The sequence below is a fragment of the Mirounga leonina genome, unplaced genomic scaffold (genome assembly GCF_011800145.1).
Source record: "Mirounga leonina isolate KUSES-001 unplaced genomic scaffold, KU_Mleo_1.0 Mir_94, whole genome shotgun sequence".
Classification (NCBI taxonomy): domain Eukaryota; kingdom Metazoa; phylum Chordata; class Mammalia; order Carnivora; family Phocidae; genus Mirounga; species Mirounga leonina.
In genome coordinates this window covers 44594754-44611268 of record NW_023270855.1, presented here as the reverse complement: position 1 = coordinate 44611268, position 16515 = coordinate 44594754, and the positions used below count along the sequence as shown (strand labels likewise).

At 48.3% G+C, this 16515-nt stretch overlaps 1 protein-coding gene across 1 annotated transcript in view; it reads right to left on the bottom strand.

Moving 5' to 3' along the window:
- Positions 1-16515, bottom strand: part of CDCP1 (CUB domain containing protein 1) — a 60014-nt gene that overhangs the window by 7855 nt on the left and 35644 nt on the right. The window contains exons 5-7 of the mRNA XM_034997213.1: positions 5060-5281; positions 3699-4079; positions 725-1090 (exon numbers count right to left, since the gene is read on the bottom strand). Of these exons, the coding sequence (XP_034853104.1) occupies positions 725-1090; positions 3699-4079; positions 5060-5281 (969 nt within the window). The remainder of the gene's footprint in view (positions 1-724; positions 1091-3698; positions 4080-5059; positions 5282-16515) is intronic.

Genomic DNA, 16515 nt, shown 5'->3' with positions numbered 1-16515 from the left:
CTGAGCCGAAGGCAGTCACTTAACCAACTGAGCCACCCAGGCGCCCCCAGAGAGAGATTAATAGTAAATGACAGTGATAGATGGACGATAAAATTGCCCTAGTTCTACCCCCCTCCCCGAACCATGTCTTAGACTATGTGACTCTGGAGCTCCTCCCACCAAGAGGCGGAGTCTATTTGTCCACCCCTTGAATTTGGGCAGGCCCAAAGAATTCTGTAGAAGGGATGGTGTGAGTTCCTAACCCAAGCATCAAGAGACCTTGTATGCTTCTTCCAGACTCTCTTGGATCTCTCTGCCTCTGCCATGAGAACAAGGCCCAGGCTGGAGTGTCAGGGAGCGTGGGGAGGAGAGCCAAGGAACCTAGTTATCCCAGCTGATTGTGGCTGGGCCCAGACGTGTGAGAGTGCACGGCTCAGACCACCAGAGTCCTCTAGCTGCCTGCAGTTACCGACAGGTGCATGAGTGAGTGAACCCCGATAAGTCCAGCTCACACCAGAATTGCCTAGTCAACATGTAAGCAATAATAAATGGCTGTCTTTAAGCCAGAGTTCTGGGGTGGTTTGTTATGCAACATTACTGATGCAAACGCTGACTGATACATGGACAGCCAGGACTCAAATCCATGTTTTCTGGATTTTTTTCACCTCCCAGGTTTGCCCCCTACCCTTCAGCTGCCAATTTGCTGTCCACCCCCCCGCCCCCGCAAGACCTTGCAGGCCCTTACCCGTAGTCCTTGGGGTAAGCAACACCCAGAAGAACAGGTCCAGCTGCTTGCCACTCACAGGGCTGCAGTTGGAGATGTTGACCCAGAAGCTGTGGTGGTGGAAGCTTGGCTTGGGGAGCACCTCATCCTCCAGGCTGAAGATCTCCTCTGCCTTGCTCCGCTGCTCCTGGATGATCATGAACGCACGCCCCGTCTGGCAGACAACGCCGGTCCGCTCCTTGAGGAAGGTCAGGTAGGCCACCTGGTTGCTGGGCACACTGATGTTCCAGGACACTGAGGTGAGGGACGGCAGGCCCCGGTCCCAGTTAGGGCTCCTCAGGTAGACCTTGTTTTTTGTGTCTGGGGTCACCGTGAAAACACCTTCCTCTGCAGGAAAGGGGAAAGAATCCACACAAGATGTTTCACTGAATCAAAATGGATGTTAACCTGTCTAGACTTTTCTAGAGTTTTCTGCGATGACAGAAAAGTTCTCCACAGGCTCACCCCATTTTATTACACTTTGCAGATCCTGTGAATTTTTAAGAATTGAAGGTTTGTGGCAACCCTGCATTGAGCAATTCTGTGGTGCCATTTTTTTTGTGTGTCTCTGTGTCACATTTTGGTGATTCTCCCAACATTTCAAATTTTTCATTATTGTATTTGCTATGGTGATCTGTGATCAGTGATTGCAACTTGCTGAAAGCTCAGATGATGGTTAGTATTTTTTAGCAAGGAAGTTTTTTGTTTTGTTCTTTGGGGGTTTTTTTTGGGTTTTTTTGCTTACAAAGCTTTTATTTTTAAGTAATCTCTACATCCAATGTGGGGCTCGACCTTACAAGCCCGAGATCAAGAGTCGCATGCTCTACCAACTAAGTGAGCCACGCACCCTGGCAATAAAGAATTTAAAATTAAGGCATGTACATTGTTTTTTTTTAGACACAATGCTATTGCACACTTACTAGACTACAGTATGGTGTAAAGAGAACTTTTATATGCACCGGGAAACAAAAAAACTCATTTCACTTGTTTTATTGCAGTGGTCGGGAACCGAACTTGCAATATCTCCTGGGTGCCCATATCTGCACTCCCCAAGCATGTAGCCATCACCACGCGTGTCTGTGGAAGACCCAAAATGTGCTCGAATGTGACTGAGGAGCTGAATTTTAAATTTTGTTATTAATTTAAGCATAAATTGCCACACATGGCCAGTGACTGTTGGTTAGCACAAAGATTAGAGTCTCAGGTTAGGTGCTCAGGTCTTTTGAACAAAGCCAATCAAACAAACAAAAACAAAAAACCCCAGGCTAGTTCACCAAACCACTGGTTATCTCTGAAAGCTTGCTTTCAGAAACACCCTCGACATAGCTAAGATTCACCTGACGCTCTGCTCCACGGTAGGACTGGTACAGAGCAATTTCTGTTTCGAAGGTTAAACCGCTTCCGTTTCTGGGAAGAATGGTAGAAATGCAAAGCTGAAGACCTCCGACAGACACGTCACCTGACCTTCAGGTGAGATGAAACTCCAACGTTCCACACTGAGGAGGGTATGTCTTGTTTTCCAAGACTCCCCAAAGGAGTTTCTTGGGGAGCTGTGGGGATATCAGGCAGCTTGGACTGACCTTAATCTTATGGCCAAAGATTCTTCTCCCTCCCCACTCAGGTCTCTGGGAACAAAGTACGAAGTAAACCTCAGATAAAAGTCTTGGTCAATTTTTAAATGGCCTCTGACTTTGAGCCAGTTGTAATGGTGACTGTGACTTTAAAAACCAACCATGGAGAGCTCACCGTTGGGAGGGATTCAGACCCCGCTCACTGCCTGGCACCCTGAAGATCAAACACTAGCCTTGCAGGAGGGGCTGAGCCCCTGTGCTGAGAACAGGATCCTCGTGCTCTGGAGACCCTCCCCGGTCCACCTTCCCCTGTGCACTCCACGCCACGTTCTAAATTGTCAAAGCCGACTCACAAATGCCTGCATAAGGATTTTCATGCTACCACCTTACATATCTGGGACTCGGGAATATTTGGTTAGCTCTCATTGAAGCCCCTGCCTGCTTCCAAAAAAGGCTTGAACCTGATTCTTTGTCCTGCTGCCTGCCAACTGTCACCTCCCACTGTCAGAGTCTTCTTTCTTTCTTTTTTTTTTTTTTTTAAGATTTTTAAATTTTTTATTAGAGAGAGAGAGAGAGTACAATCAGGGGGAGCGGCAGGTAGAGGGAGAGGGAGAAGAAGCAGGCTCCCTGCTGAGCAGGGAGCCCGATATGGGGCTCGATCCCAGGACCCTGGGATCATGACCTGAGCCGAAGGCAGACGCTTAACTGTCTGAGCCATCCAGGTGCCCCCAGAGTCTCATTTCTTTCTTGCTTTCTTTTCTTTTTTTTTTTAAGATTTTTATTTATTTATTTGAGAGAGAGAGAGCACATGAGAGGGGGGAGGGTCGGGAGGGTCGGAGGGAGAAGCAGACTCCCCGCCGAGCAGGGAGCCCAATGTGGGACTCGATCCAGGGACTCCAGGATCATGACCTGAGCCGAAGGCAGTCTTTTAACCAACTGAGCCACCCAGGCGCCCTCTTTTTTTTTTTTTTTTTTTTAAGATTTTTATTTATTTAACAGAGAGAGAGAGAGAGAGCACAAGTAGGCAGAGCGGCAGACAGAGGGAGAGGGAGAAGCAGGCTCTCCGCCAAGCAGGGAGCCCGATACGGAGCTCGATCCCAGTACCCTGGGATCACAACCCGAGCCGAAGACACTTAACCGACTGAGCCACCCAGGCGCCCCCAGAGTCTTATTTCTAACTCCCGGGATTTTCCACACTAGGTGAATGGTGGAATCCGGATGAGGACACACCATCTTTCAGATTTCTTGTGAGAAGACCAGCCCACTCAGCTCTCCCTACTCTTCAAGCTGACAACTTAATGAAGACGATCCCAGAAGCAAAATAAGAGGGATGTCCAACCAAGAAAGGGGCAGGGAGCTGGGGAGAGAGAGGGAGACCTCCTTACCTTTGAAGAACGGTATAAAGGACACGGTCAGGCCCTGCCTGGTGGCCTCTTGTCGGAAGCTGGGGGCAAAGGTGCGGAGGGTCACTGAGATGTTCTGCTTCACCTGGATCTGCTCGATGGAGCCTCCAGGGCAGAAGAAGCCGAAGTAAAGTTCCTGGCCGGGGACGGCACTGGCCACCAGGTAGCTGAAGCTCGTGTTGCAGACCTTCTCTTGCGTGTGCTGTTGCAGTTTCTGGGCAGGCACCAGTGCTAGGCTCAGCCTGTCCTTGGGCACCAGCAGCTTCCAGGAGAAGTCATGCAGCTGCACGGGCAGCTGGAGGATGTCCCCAGGCACCTGGAGGGAGTGGGATCTCCTGTGGCAGTACCGGTGGTCCATGCAGCCTGGAAAAGAGGGGCTCGTGGTACCGGGCAGGGAGGGGACCGGCCGTGTGTCCTCCCCAGCGGGAGAGACCACCCAGGCTTTCTTGCTTTTCCCTTTGGTCTCTCCTCTCCCACTCCGTCCCCCACTCCGGGCTCCCTGATGCTTCTTTTCTAGCCGCCCCGCTTGCTCTCTCACGTTCTTACTCCACCCTGAATTGGCAGACCAACTTCTGGGGGAGTACTTAGGGTTGAAGTGTCCTCTTCCTGTGTGTCAGCCTCTCTTCTGTGGCTCTGAGTCTCAAATGCTAAGTATGGGCAGGGCATAGGTTTTTCCCCCGACGGTGGGGAAGGAGCTTGGTGCGGCGGTCAGAGCAGGGATGGAGCTGGGGAGGTATCTGCCACCTCCTAGTGGGCAGGTTGCCTCAAGTCTTGTGGCCTGAGCTGTCGCATCTGTGGAAGCTCTAAGAGCATCCACGTCGGAGGTCATGGCGGCCCAGCGGGGAGGGGACTAGGGGTTTTGCTGGCCTCCGTTCATCAAACATTTAGTATGTGACTAATACATGTCCAGCAGCCCCAGGGGCTAAAGGGACCAAAAAAATGGAACAAGCCGCAGTTCTTGACCTCAAGACTCTCAGTCTCATGCAAGAGGAGACAAGTGTGCGGTGAGCCTGGAGGCGGGGGTGAGGGGGGTTCGGGGGTCGGGAGGCTACACAGAGGAGAGGATCTCAGGAGAGATGCTGGAAGGCTGGGCAGAGGACACAGGAATGAGCTTGGGAGTGCAATGCACTTCTGAAGGACGCCCGTTCTCACCGAGGCTCTGGTCCTAGAGGGGCACGTCTCCACCTCACTGTCCACTGCCTGCCCTTGCTCACCCTGCACGGCGGGGGACAGCTCTGATCATACGATTTACAGCCTACCCAGTGGAGCCCACTAAGGAGATAGGGCGGGGCAGCGAGACCTGCCCATGGCCCCGGAGGATTGTGCTAACCCAGGGGGCGTACTTATGGTTTTCTCGGCGTTCATCCACAGGCGAGTCAGATTATCACAAAGGAAGGAGATCTTGTGTTTGGAGCCGGACGTCAGGGTGAGGTTGGTGCTGCAGGTCCGAGAATCCAGACACACGAAGCAGCCAGGTACAAACTTGCGGCTAAGCTTGATGGGCCGCGGCTCGATGGTGAGCGACATGGCTTGCTCGTTACTCAAGTCGACCAGGTAGATTTTATCTGAAACCACGAAGAGAAAACAGGTCTGAAGCATGGATCAGCAGCCACCCTGTGAAGGGGCAAAAATTAGCATAAAAAGTCTCATGGCTGGGGAGCATTGGAAGTATGTTTTATTATTACGAGAATATGCAAGCGGGTGCCTGGGTGGCTCAGTCAGTTAGGCATCTGCCTTCGGCTCAGGTCATGATCTCAGGGTCCTGGGATCGAGCCTCACGTCGGGAAGCTCAGGAAGTCTGCTTCTCCCTTTGCCCCTTCCCCCATTTGTGCTTGCGCTCTCTCTGTCTCAAATAATAAAATCTTTTTTTTTTTTAAAGATTTTATTTATTTATTTGAGAGAGAGAACAAGCAGGGGGAGGGAGAGGGAGAAGCAGGCTCCCCGCTGAGCAGGGAGCCTGGGGTTTGATCCCAGGACCCTGAAATCATGACCTGAGCTGAAGGCAGATGCTTAACCAACTGAGCCACCTAGGTGCTCCTCAAATAATAAAATAAGAACATACAAGAACTCTAGGAGAAATTTAAAAGGAAAAATAATGGACTGAATTTCTACCACCCACATTTAACCACTTTTACTTCTTCAAATTCATTTTAGCCCTTGTTCGTATGCATGCAATATTTTCTTTTCTTTTTTTTTTTTTAAGATTTTTATTTATTTATTTGAGACAGAGAGAATGAGAGACAGAGAGCATGAGAGGGAGGAGGGTCAGAGGGAGAAGCAGACTCCCTGCCGAGCCGGGAGCCCGATGCGGGACTCGATCCAGGGACTCCAGGATCATGACCTGAGCCGAAGGCAGTCGCTTAACCAACTGAGCCACCCAGGCGCCCCTGTATGCATATTTTCAACTGCCTAAAAGTATAGTATATATAAAATTTTATACTCAGCTTTTACTTTATTACTTTACACAGGTTTACTTATTTTTCCATAGTTTTCATATTCACGAGTCTTTGAAAATATTCAGTAATTTAGTGGCTGTGTGATAGTTAACAAGTGAGATTTACCATTGTTTATTTAAGTATTCTCCTGCTATGAATAGTAATTAGCAACAGTGTGGTATTAGCATGGGGATAGAAGATTCATAGATATTACATTTCTTCATAGATATTATTATTATTCACAGATATATCCATCGATATTATAATTTAGTCTCTAATAAATGCTATATTTCAAATAAGTGAGGAAAAGACGAACCACTCCTGGCTCGGCTAGAACTCTCTCTCCCATTAGTACAAGAATAAAATTAGACTGGTATTTCAAAGCAAAGAGAATATCCTTATAAATGTGGAGTGCAAATTATAAAAGAAAAAAAATTTAGGTATCTGTCTGCTAATAGGTACTGAAATGCTGAAGGACAAGGGACACATTGGGAGAAAATATCTGTAAGAAAGATGGATTGAGCGGTTCACAGAAAGGGAAACAGAAATGTTCACATATTCAAAATATAAGGAGTTCTTTTTTTTTTTTAAAAGATTTTATTTATTTATTTGAGAGAGAGAGTGAGAGAGAGAGAGAGCACAAGAGGGAGGAGCGGGAGAGGGAGAAGCAAACTCCCTGCCGAGCAGGGAGCCCTACGTGGGACTCGATCCCAGGACTCCAGGATCATGACCTGAGCCGAAGGCAGTCGCTTAACCAACTGAGCCACCCAGGCACCCTATAAGGAGTTCTTAGTATCACTTGCAGTATCATTTGTCATCACAGAAAAGCAAATTAAAACAAAGTGTAGAGGGTGAAGATGAAAGCCTGCCCCCTTGGGACCCCAGAGGTGTAACCGGGGAATATACGTCCATGTTTGTACCGCAGCTCTGGAACTGTGGAAAACCAGACACCACGTAATACGGGAAGGGTTAAATGCTCTGTGGAACATTCATGAACATTCAAAGCCTATGCGGTTTCTGTAATGCTCGTGGCCTCTGTGGAATATTATTTAGCAGTTAAAAAGAAAGAGGGAGATCTAGGGGTGGGGCCTGGGTGGCTCAGTTGGTTAAGTGTCTGCCTTCAGCTCAGGTCATGAACTCAGGGTCCTGGGGCTCCCTGCTCAGTGGGGAGCCTGCTTCTCCCTCTCCCTCTGCCCCTCCCTCCTGCTTGTGTGCATGCACACGTGCAAGGGCTCTCTTTCTCAAATAAAATCTTTTTTTTTTTTTAAATATTTTATTTATTTATTTGACAGAGAGAGACACAGCGAGAGAGGGAACACAAGCAGGGGGAGTGGGAGAGGGAGAAGCAGGCCTCCCGCTGAGCAGGGAACCCAAAGCAGGGCTCGATCCCAGGACCCTGGGACCACAACCTGAGCCGAAGGCAGACGCTTAACGACTGAGCCACCCAGGCACCCTCAAATAAATAAAATCTTTTTTTTTTAAAAGATTTTATTTATTTATTTGACAGAGAGAGAGATAGCGAGAGCAGGAACACAAGCAGGGGGAGTGGGAGAGCGAGAATCAGGCTTCCCACTGAGCAGGGAGCCCGATGTGGGACTCGATCCCAGGACCCCGGGATCATGACCTGAGCCGAAGGCAGATGCTTAACGACTGAGCCACCCAGGTGCCCTCAAATAAATAAAATCTTAAAAAAAAAGAGGGAGATCTAAATATACTGATCTAAGAACTTCCAAGATACGGTGTTGACTAAAACAGCAAGTGTAGAACAAATGTAGGCTATGACACCGTCCGATTATACGATCTCTGCATCAAATGTAATCGCTATTTCTATGTGTATATACTTATGTATGTAAATGAAGAGAAATAAGATCTGGAGAGAAATACAACAAATCCGTAACTGTGGTTACCCCAGGAGAGGAGCCAAGAGTGGGGCGCCACACACTATTTAGAATACCTCTGCTTGTTGACCGAGCTTCTCTGGAGGGTGCTCTGACCAGACTGCTTCCTGCGGAACCCGTAACATCTTCATGTTCAACCTTTTCTCTTGGGTTGGTTGGATTCCCTCAGAGAAGAGCCCGCCATTCACCAAATGGAGGAAACACACTTGGGGCTTCCCACGAAGGAAGCAGGATGGGGCCTCGAGAGTCAGCACATCAAACTTACTCAAACTGCCTGTGTTCAGCTTAGCGCCTTCACCTTCAGGGCAACTGGGATCTTTGGTTCAAAAACTTCCCTTTCCAGGGAAGGAACTCCTATCTTCTGTTGCCTGCGGGAGGAGCGTCCCCGGGCTGCTTGGTGGATCTGGGGCTGGAGTGGCTTCTCCCACTTTTAGCCCTCGTTCTGAAAGTGACATGTTGCCAATTCCTGCCTTTGAAAGTTTCTTCTTGGTGTTTCTCACTGTGGGATTAGATTCTGCACTTTTGGGTCTGCTGAATCAGTTACCCCTGTACGTCCATGCTGGGAAATGTTAGAATATTGTCTCCTTTCCCTTTATCACTTCCCTTGGAATTTATGCTTTTAGAAATATTTTAAATGCCATTACAGTGTGGTTTAAGAAGGAAGCAAATGTCTCTTTAATGGGAAGCCCTCATTTTCCAATTAGTTGTGTTTTTCTCATCAGAAAGTGAACTTCAGGGATCTCCATAACCTGCTTATCTGGCACATGGTCAAGAGTCCATGATGTGTTGGGTTGTTAATCCTCATACATCCTTGAGAGGGAGTGTGTCAGTCAGCTCAGACTAAATTATGCTACAGTAACAAATGGTCCCCCAAATTTGAAGGTTGAGAATAACCAAGATTCATTCTTCATTCACCTTACACATCCATTGTGAGTTGGCTGTAGCACTGGGGCATGTCTTTTTAACTTTTTTTTTTTTTAAGATTTTATTTATTTGAGAGAGAGAGCACGAGTGGGGGATGGGGTGTGGGGGGAGGGGCAGAGGGAGAGGCAGGCTCCCCGCTGAGCAAGGAGCCTGACAAGGGGCTCCTTTCCAGGACCCCAGGATCAGGACCTGAGCCGAAGACACTTAACCGACTGAGCCACTCAGGGGCCCCATGTCTTTTTAATTGAGATCCGGGCTGAAGGAGAAGGCTCTGTGACAGAGTTTGAAAGGAGAACCACAGGATGGGTGCTGAAGTTCTGCTTAGAAGGGGCACACACTCACTTCTGCTCATATTTCACTGGAGAAGCAAATTCACATGGCCAAGCCTGTAGCCAATGTGGTAACGAATCTAATCCTCCCCCAAAAGGGGTGGTGAAGATTTTGGAATATACAGTCCAGCATAGTAGGCTTCCTCACCCCCATTTGACAGACAGGGAACCTAAGGCCAGGAGATGGTGGTGGGACTAGGATTCAAGTCCACATCTTATGGATTACAAAGTCTATGCTGTTTCTGTAATGCTCGTGGCCTCTGTGGACCCCAGCTTCCTCTTCTCTAGCCGGTGGCGGTGCAGAGGAGATAAGAAACCGTGCGAACCCTGGGCCTGGCTTCCCGAAGCTCGTACAGGGATGATGCTCCCTCTGAAAAAAACCACCAACAGCCATCTGATCCCAAGATGAGAGCAAAGTTGTCCCTCGATGTGCATTAGAAATGCACTGAATTTGTCAGACTTGCTTTAGTTCAAGGACAGTTCTTCAAATATTGATGGGGTCCTGCTTTTACCACCCACACTGTACTCCAGGGATGGTCTGCAACCATAAATGGAACTTTGCTTTGGAAAGTTCAAAGTTTAGATGTGTTTAAGGTAATACTGCTTTCATCATGTTGATTTTTATAAACTACAAATTTGAAGCTTAGAAAGGTAGTAACTTGTCCCAAGTCACACAGCTTGCTAGTAGCAGAGTCCGGCTCCCAAACCCGCTAACCACTGGCTATAGCTTCCCTTGACGTTTGGTCGTGAGATTTATATATAATAAAATGCAGAGATCTTAAGTGTTCAGTGTGATGAGTTTTGTCAACTTTATATATCCATCGTATCTATCACCCAGAGCAAGATTGAGAATATTCCTATCATCCCAGAAAGGTCCTTTGTGCCCCTTTCCCATCAATTCCCCTTGACTTACAGTCATGCCCCGCGAAGGTCATGACTTTCTGATTTTTATCACTGCAGGTTTCACCTGTTCTAGAACTTCCTATAAATGGAATCATATGGTATATACTCTCCTGTCTGGCTTTTTCCCCTCAGGAAAATGTATTTAAGGCTCATCCATGTTGTTGTGGGTATCAGTCGCTTTTTCCTTATCATCACAGAGTGGTGTTCCACAGGATGAATATCCCACATTTGTTTGTTCCTAGATTGATGGAGATTTAGGTTGTTTCCAATGATGAATAAAACTGCTATATACATATTCTTTTATCGATCTTTGAGTAGACTTATGGTTTCATTTCTCTAGGGCAACTACCTAGGAGGAAAATTTCTGCCAGATGATGTTCTCAAGTGATTGAGCCTTTGTACCCTCCTGCCAGCCGTGTGTCTGGGTTCCAGCGCCCCACGTTCTCACCAACATTTGGTGTTGCCAGCCTTTCTCATTTTAGCCATTCTGGTGGGTGTCGAATGGTACTGTGGTTTTTCAGTTCACATTTCCTTTGAAGGTCACTGTAGAACGATCAAGGGACAGTGATGAGACACCCCGCACTTGAGCCAAAACAGAGTGGAGTTTGTTGAGGAAAATGATCCTGATTCTGAGGCAAGATGGACCTTGCTCCGCAGGGAGCGTCAGGAGGACCCTGGACTCCGTGTTCACACACCCCATGTGTCTGGCTTTCCAGTTCTGCAGACACATCCCATCCGTTAGTCGTTTGATGTGGCTTCTTTCCACAGTTTTGGTTGGCTCTCAGGGTAGACACGGTAAATTCCCGTGATGCCTAAGGCTTTAGCCGTCCGGGTAAGAGGGAAGTATGCAGCCCTCACCTGTCACACGTGGGGTGCTTTAAAGGGAAATGTCACTATCTACATTCGTAAATCTATGGAAAGATAAGGCAGATTTTACTCAGTGTCTCCTATGTGCTCTGACAAGTGGCTTTATCCTACCCTCACCAGGAGGAGGAGAAGGGGTAGGTGTGACGGTTACCAATTTACAGCTGAAAGAGACCTTAGGCTCCAAGTATTTGCTCAAGGCTAGGAACCTAATTGATAGTTTCCTACCGCAAGAGAATCCCATATTCTTTCTACAACACTGCACATGTTTCCTTCCTGTAATAAACACTTGAGCTGGATATTTGAAAAGACATCCACCCCCCCCTCCAAAAGACAACCTTTCACTATTTGCTACTTACTGACACTGGAAACCCTTGACGGGATTAGCTTATTGATTGAAGTTTCCAAAAGGCCCCTAATGATTTTTGTGGAATCTATAGAGATTTCTTATTTATTTATTTACTTATTTTTAAAGATTTTATTTATTTTTTGACAGAGAGACACAGCGAGAGAGGGAACACAAACAGGGAGAGTGGGAGAGGGAGAAGCAGGCTTCCCGCCGAGCAGGGAGCCCGATGGGGGACTCAATCCCAGGACTCCAGGATCACAACCTGAGCCGAAGGCAGATGCCCAACTGACTGAGCCACCCAGGCGCCCCGAGAGAGAGACTCTTAAGCGCTGATCTGGATACGGGGCTTGATCTAACTACGCTGACATCATGACGTGAGTCGAAATCAAGAGTTGGATGCTTAACCGACTGTGCCACCCAGGCATCCCCGAGATTTCTTATTTTTTAAAAAAATTTTATTTATTTATTTGACAGAGAGAGACACAGTGAGAGAGGGAACACAAGCAAGGGCAGTGCGAGAGGGAGAAGCAGGCTCCCCATGGAGCAGGGAGCCCGATGTGGGGCTCGATCCCAGGACCCTGGGATCATGACCTGAGCTAAAGGCAGATGCTTAACGACTGAGGCACCCAGGAGCCCCAGATTTCTTACTTTAAAATAAAAACAGGCTCCATGGGAATAAGTCAGAGGCCACAATATGTGTCGACTCTGCCAGGACAAACATAAGACTCACCGAGCTTGAGTTACCCAACAAAAAACAAAAACAAAAACCAAGTCAACATTTCGTTAAGGGCTCCAGGTGGCTTCTGGGGGTCTACAGGAGCTGAAAAAGAAGCAATACGACTGCTTCCCCAACCAGCATTTACTCAGACTGGTTAACGGAAGCACACGGTGTAACACGCTGGAAACTGCTGTTCATCTACCTTGGTTGATAACCCAGAAGATACTCGTCTGTCTGGTATTTTCAGAGCAAGTGAATATACCTTCGAAAAGCTGGAGGAGGATGCAGAAAGCAGCAGGCTAGTGGTCTGCTCTGGCTAAAGGGAACCATATATTTGGGCAGACTACTATTAATTTGTGTGATCAGTAACCACAGGGCCACTTGCAGGAATGGTATAAAAAGAGGAACAGGGCGCAGGAGACAACAGAGACATTGTTTCTCTACTGTGACTATCAGGATGAAACTCCAAGGGGGACAAAATTATTTTGTATAGTTCCAGGAAATGATGGGACACTAATAACAGGTATGACAGGGTAGTACCATTGACCCTTGAACAATGAGGGGGTAGGGGTGCTGACCCCCTCCCACAGTTGAAAATATTCATATAACTTTTGCCTCCCCCCAAAACTTAGCTACTGATAGCCCACTGCTGACCAGAAGCCTTATCAATAACATAGTCGATTAACATATATTTTGTATGTCATGTGTATGACGTACTGTTTCTTGCAATAAAGTCAGCTAGAGAAAAGAAATTGTTATTAAGAAAATCATAAGGGAGGGGGTGCCTGGGTGGCTCAGTCGGTTAGGCGGCTCTCTGCTCAGTGGGGAGCCTACTTCTCTCTCTCCCTCTGCTCCTCCCCGTGCTCATGCTTGCTCTCTCTCTGTCAAATAAATAAAATCTTAAAAAAAAAAAAAGAAAAGAGCGGCGCCTGGGTGGCTCAGTCATTAAGTGTCTGCCTTCGACTCAGGTCATGATCCCAGGGTCTGGGATCGAGCCCCTCATCGGGCTCCCTGCTCAGCAGGAAGCCTGCTTCTCCCTCTCCCACTCCCCCTGCTTGTGTTCCCTCTCTCGCTGTGTCTCTCTCTGTCAAATAAATAAATAAAATCTTAGGAAAAAAAGAGAAAAGAAAATGGTAAGGAAAAGACAATACTTTTAAGGTATTATATTGTATTTATTGGGAAAAAAAGTCTGTGTATAAGTGGACCCAGGCAGTTCAAACTGTGTCGTTCAAGGGTCAACTGTATTGTACTATCAAAAAATAAAGAATAAGAAAGAGCGTGCAGAATGGAACACTGAAAAACAAGATCTGTTTGGTAGAGATGAACGTGAATCGAGCTCTCGAACCCGGCTGAGCTGCTGTGCTTTGGACAGCCTAAGTTGTCAGTGCTCACAAACACGGTTACAGCAGGCCGGATGGGTTACTCCTCAGGCCCAGGGCAGCCCTCATTCCTCATCCCACGACATAGGATGTCTGTGGTCAAGTCATGGAAAGACACCCCTGGAGGACTCTTCTGGGTCTACTCCGGGTCTAGTTTGAGCCTATCTGATATTCTTGAGCAAAGTAGAGAGAAGGTTGATAGTAGGGTTTTTGGGAGCAGACAATTAGGTTCAAGGTAACACCTGACTGTTTCCCACCTTCAGAGACTGTTTTTATTTTGTTTTTTTTTGCAGTGTGGGCCCACTGTGGTCAGGTCCTGCTGTGGATGATGAGGGTGTTGGGCGCTTGCTGGAGTTCTGATGGCTGCCTCCGCCCTTGCCGAGGCTTTGGCTTTGCATAGTTGCTGTTGACAGCCAATCTCTAGCTTGAGAAGGTCTCCTGCTCTTCTTTCTCACGCTCTTCCCCTCATCTGACTTCTTGGAACAGTCCCTCTCCTGGGTGCCCCCACCGAGGCGTATCTACCCGCCCCTTCCGATGGGCTGTGCCATTGGATGGTGCATCTGGTTCTTGAGCTACTTTGGGCAAGAGGCTGCCTCCTGAGATTAGGATAAGGATTTACAAAAGGCTGAAATGTGCCAGAAACTGTGGTGGGTGTGGGAAGAGAGAGGAATAAGACAGATTCCTGATTGGGAAGAATTTGGTGGGACACAGACCTGCAGATGCATAAATACAAAATGGTGTGTGATGAATGCAAACCCCCGTCCCCACGAGTGCTCTCGGAGTAGTGGCTTTGGTTTGGGCAGTTGTTCCTCTACTTGGGGCAAAAGGGGATAAGCGAGGGGCAAGAGGCCCTGGCCCGGGCTCAGGGAGGCGCAGCAGAGGGAGGCCTCCATGGGGGACCAGCTGCAGGAGTTTGCCTCCACACTCTTGGGGGAAGGAAGGGCAGAGGCTCCTACCTGAGGGACTCAGTCTCTTAAAGCACCTCCCTCCTGCTCCAAAGCTGCTTCTTTCTCATTTCCAAGGCAAGAAAGAGCAGAAACAGGATACATAGCCCCTGACTGTGGCAATGAGGGGCATCAACCATCCGGGCCCCCCGGTAGGTTGGAAAGTGCCAGACTCTGCCACGAGTCTGCCCCTGAATTCCTGTCAGCCTGCTGTGCATTCCCTGCCTTGAAGTCCCACGCCACACCAGTGAAACTCCTGGGGAGTGACCTCCTGCATCTCTCTCTGGGTTGTAGTCCATCTCGAAGGACAAGCGCTGTGTCATTTTCAACCCCGCATCCCTTCCTTGATCTAGAACCCTGCTGGATAACACTCAAAGAGCGCTTACTACCTGCCAGGCACCGTGTACCTCATTTCTTCCTTAAAACACCCCTATGAGGGTGGGCCTATCCTCTCTATTTTAAGATGAGGAACTGAGTCACACAAAGGTTAAGTACCTTGCCCACAGTCACTTGGTAAGTAGGGGAACCGGGATTCAAATCCCCGTGGGCAGACCCTATACTTTGCGTGAAGCCGTGATACCACTGAACAGCGTTAAACGCAGTTAACTGCTCTTTACTTACCTGGCACCTAAGGCCAGACCCTTCTTGACGCCGGTTAAAGCCTGTTTAACAATTTGATGAGTTGCGGAAATGAACTCAGCTCTTATTCCAGGAAATGCAATACATCGGCAGCACTCACCATAGGGGAGATGAGAAACAAATCCCTCGGTCTCCTAAACTCAAACCCACACCATCTCCAGATGCTTGCGTGGCTGTTTTCAACGTTGTGATGATGCAATTGTGACAGCAGAATCACAAAAATGTGTCAGCGGACACACACACACTGATGCCTTCTACAGGGTTATTGTAAATCAAAAGGCGTCTTAGTCTGGTTATTCTGGGGCTGCAGCTTCTGGAAAAACCCAGAAAGTATTCCCAAGGCAGCACCAGCCCGGCAACCCCTGGGGCGGGTCCCACACTGTTGCTGTCTAGATGTTTATCAGCTCTACTTAAATAAACATCGTGTTTCCACTTAACCATTTCAGCCTGGCTCCACCTACTTCCTGGAAGTCAATACTAACCAAACCAAGGCTGAGAATCAGTCCTCGGGACAGAACTCATCCTGAGCCCACGTCACAGGTTAAAGACCACTAGTCACACACTTGCTCCTTCACACACTCCAGTTTACAGATGGGCCCCAGGAACAGCCACTCTGAACTCATCTCATACCTTTGATTTCAAGATCCACGCCGCTCCCCACAGAGCAAAGTTCAAGGAGGCACTGGCCCTCAGGGGCTGACCTTGTACTCACACGACCCTGAGGGTGAGCACCTCCAGAAGAGCAAGCGCCTCAGAGGGTTGCCTCCTTCAACGTTGCATGCTGGGCACTTTGCCCTAGTCCTGGCCCTGACTCACCTTTTCTGGGTTCATGGCATCTCAGTAAATGTGTGTAGAGTGAGGTGCAACCTCATTCTCAATCAACCCACCTGGGGTTCAGAATGGTCCAGAGCACAGGCTCTGGGTTCTGAGCTTGCTCTGCTCCTGACAAGCTATGTGATGTTGGGCTAGTTCTAAACGCTCTCTGAACCTCCTGGTTTTTCACCAGTAATTGAGGATAATTCCTGCCTCCCCTGTAGGGTTGTAATAAGGATTAGCTGAAGCTAAGTGGTGTGCTTAGGTCAGGACTTGGCACGGAGTGTGTGTGCATGGTGCGGGGCACTCGGCCAATTAGGGTTCATTGTCATTATCATTGCTGATGGTGCTGGCGCTATTGATTCACACTGAGGGTCAAGACACGTGACCTAGAAAGTAACCTTCTGGGGATGCCTGGGTGGCTCAGTCAGTTCAGCGTCCAGCTCTTGATTTTCACTCAGGGCATGATCTCAGGGTGGTGAGATGGCTCTGTGCTGGGCGTGGAACCTGCTTAAGATTCTCTCTCTTTCCCTCTGTGCACCACCCGCCCCCTCTGCTCATGCTCTCTCTCTCTCTCTCAAAAAAAAGTAAACTTCCAACACCT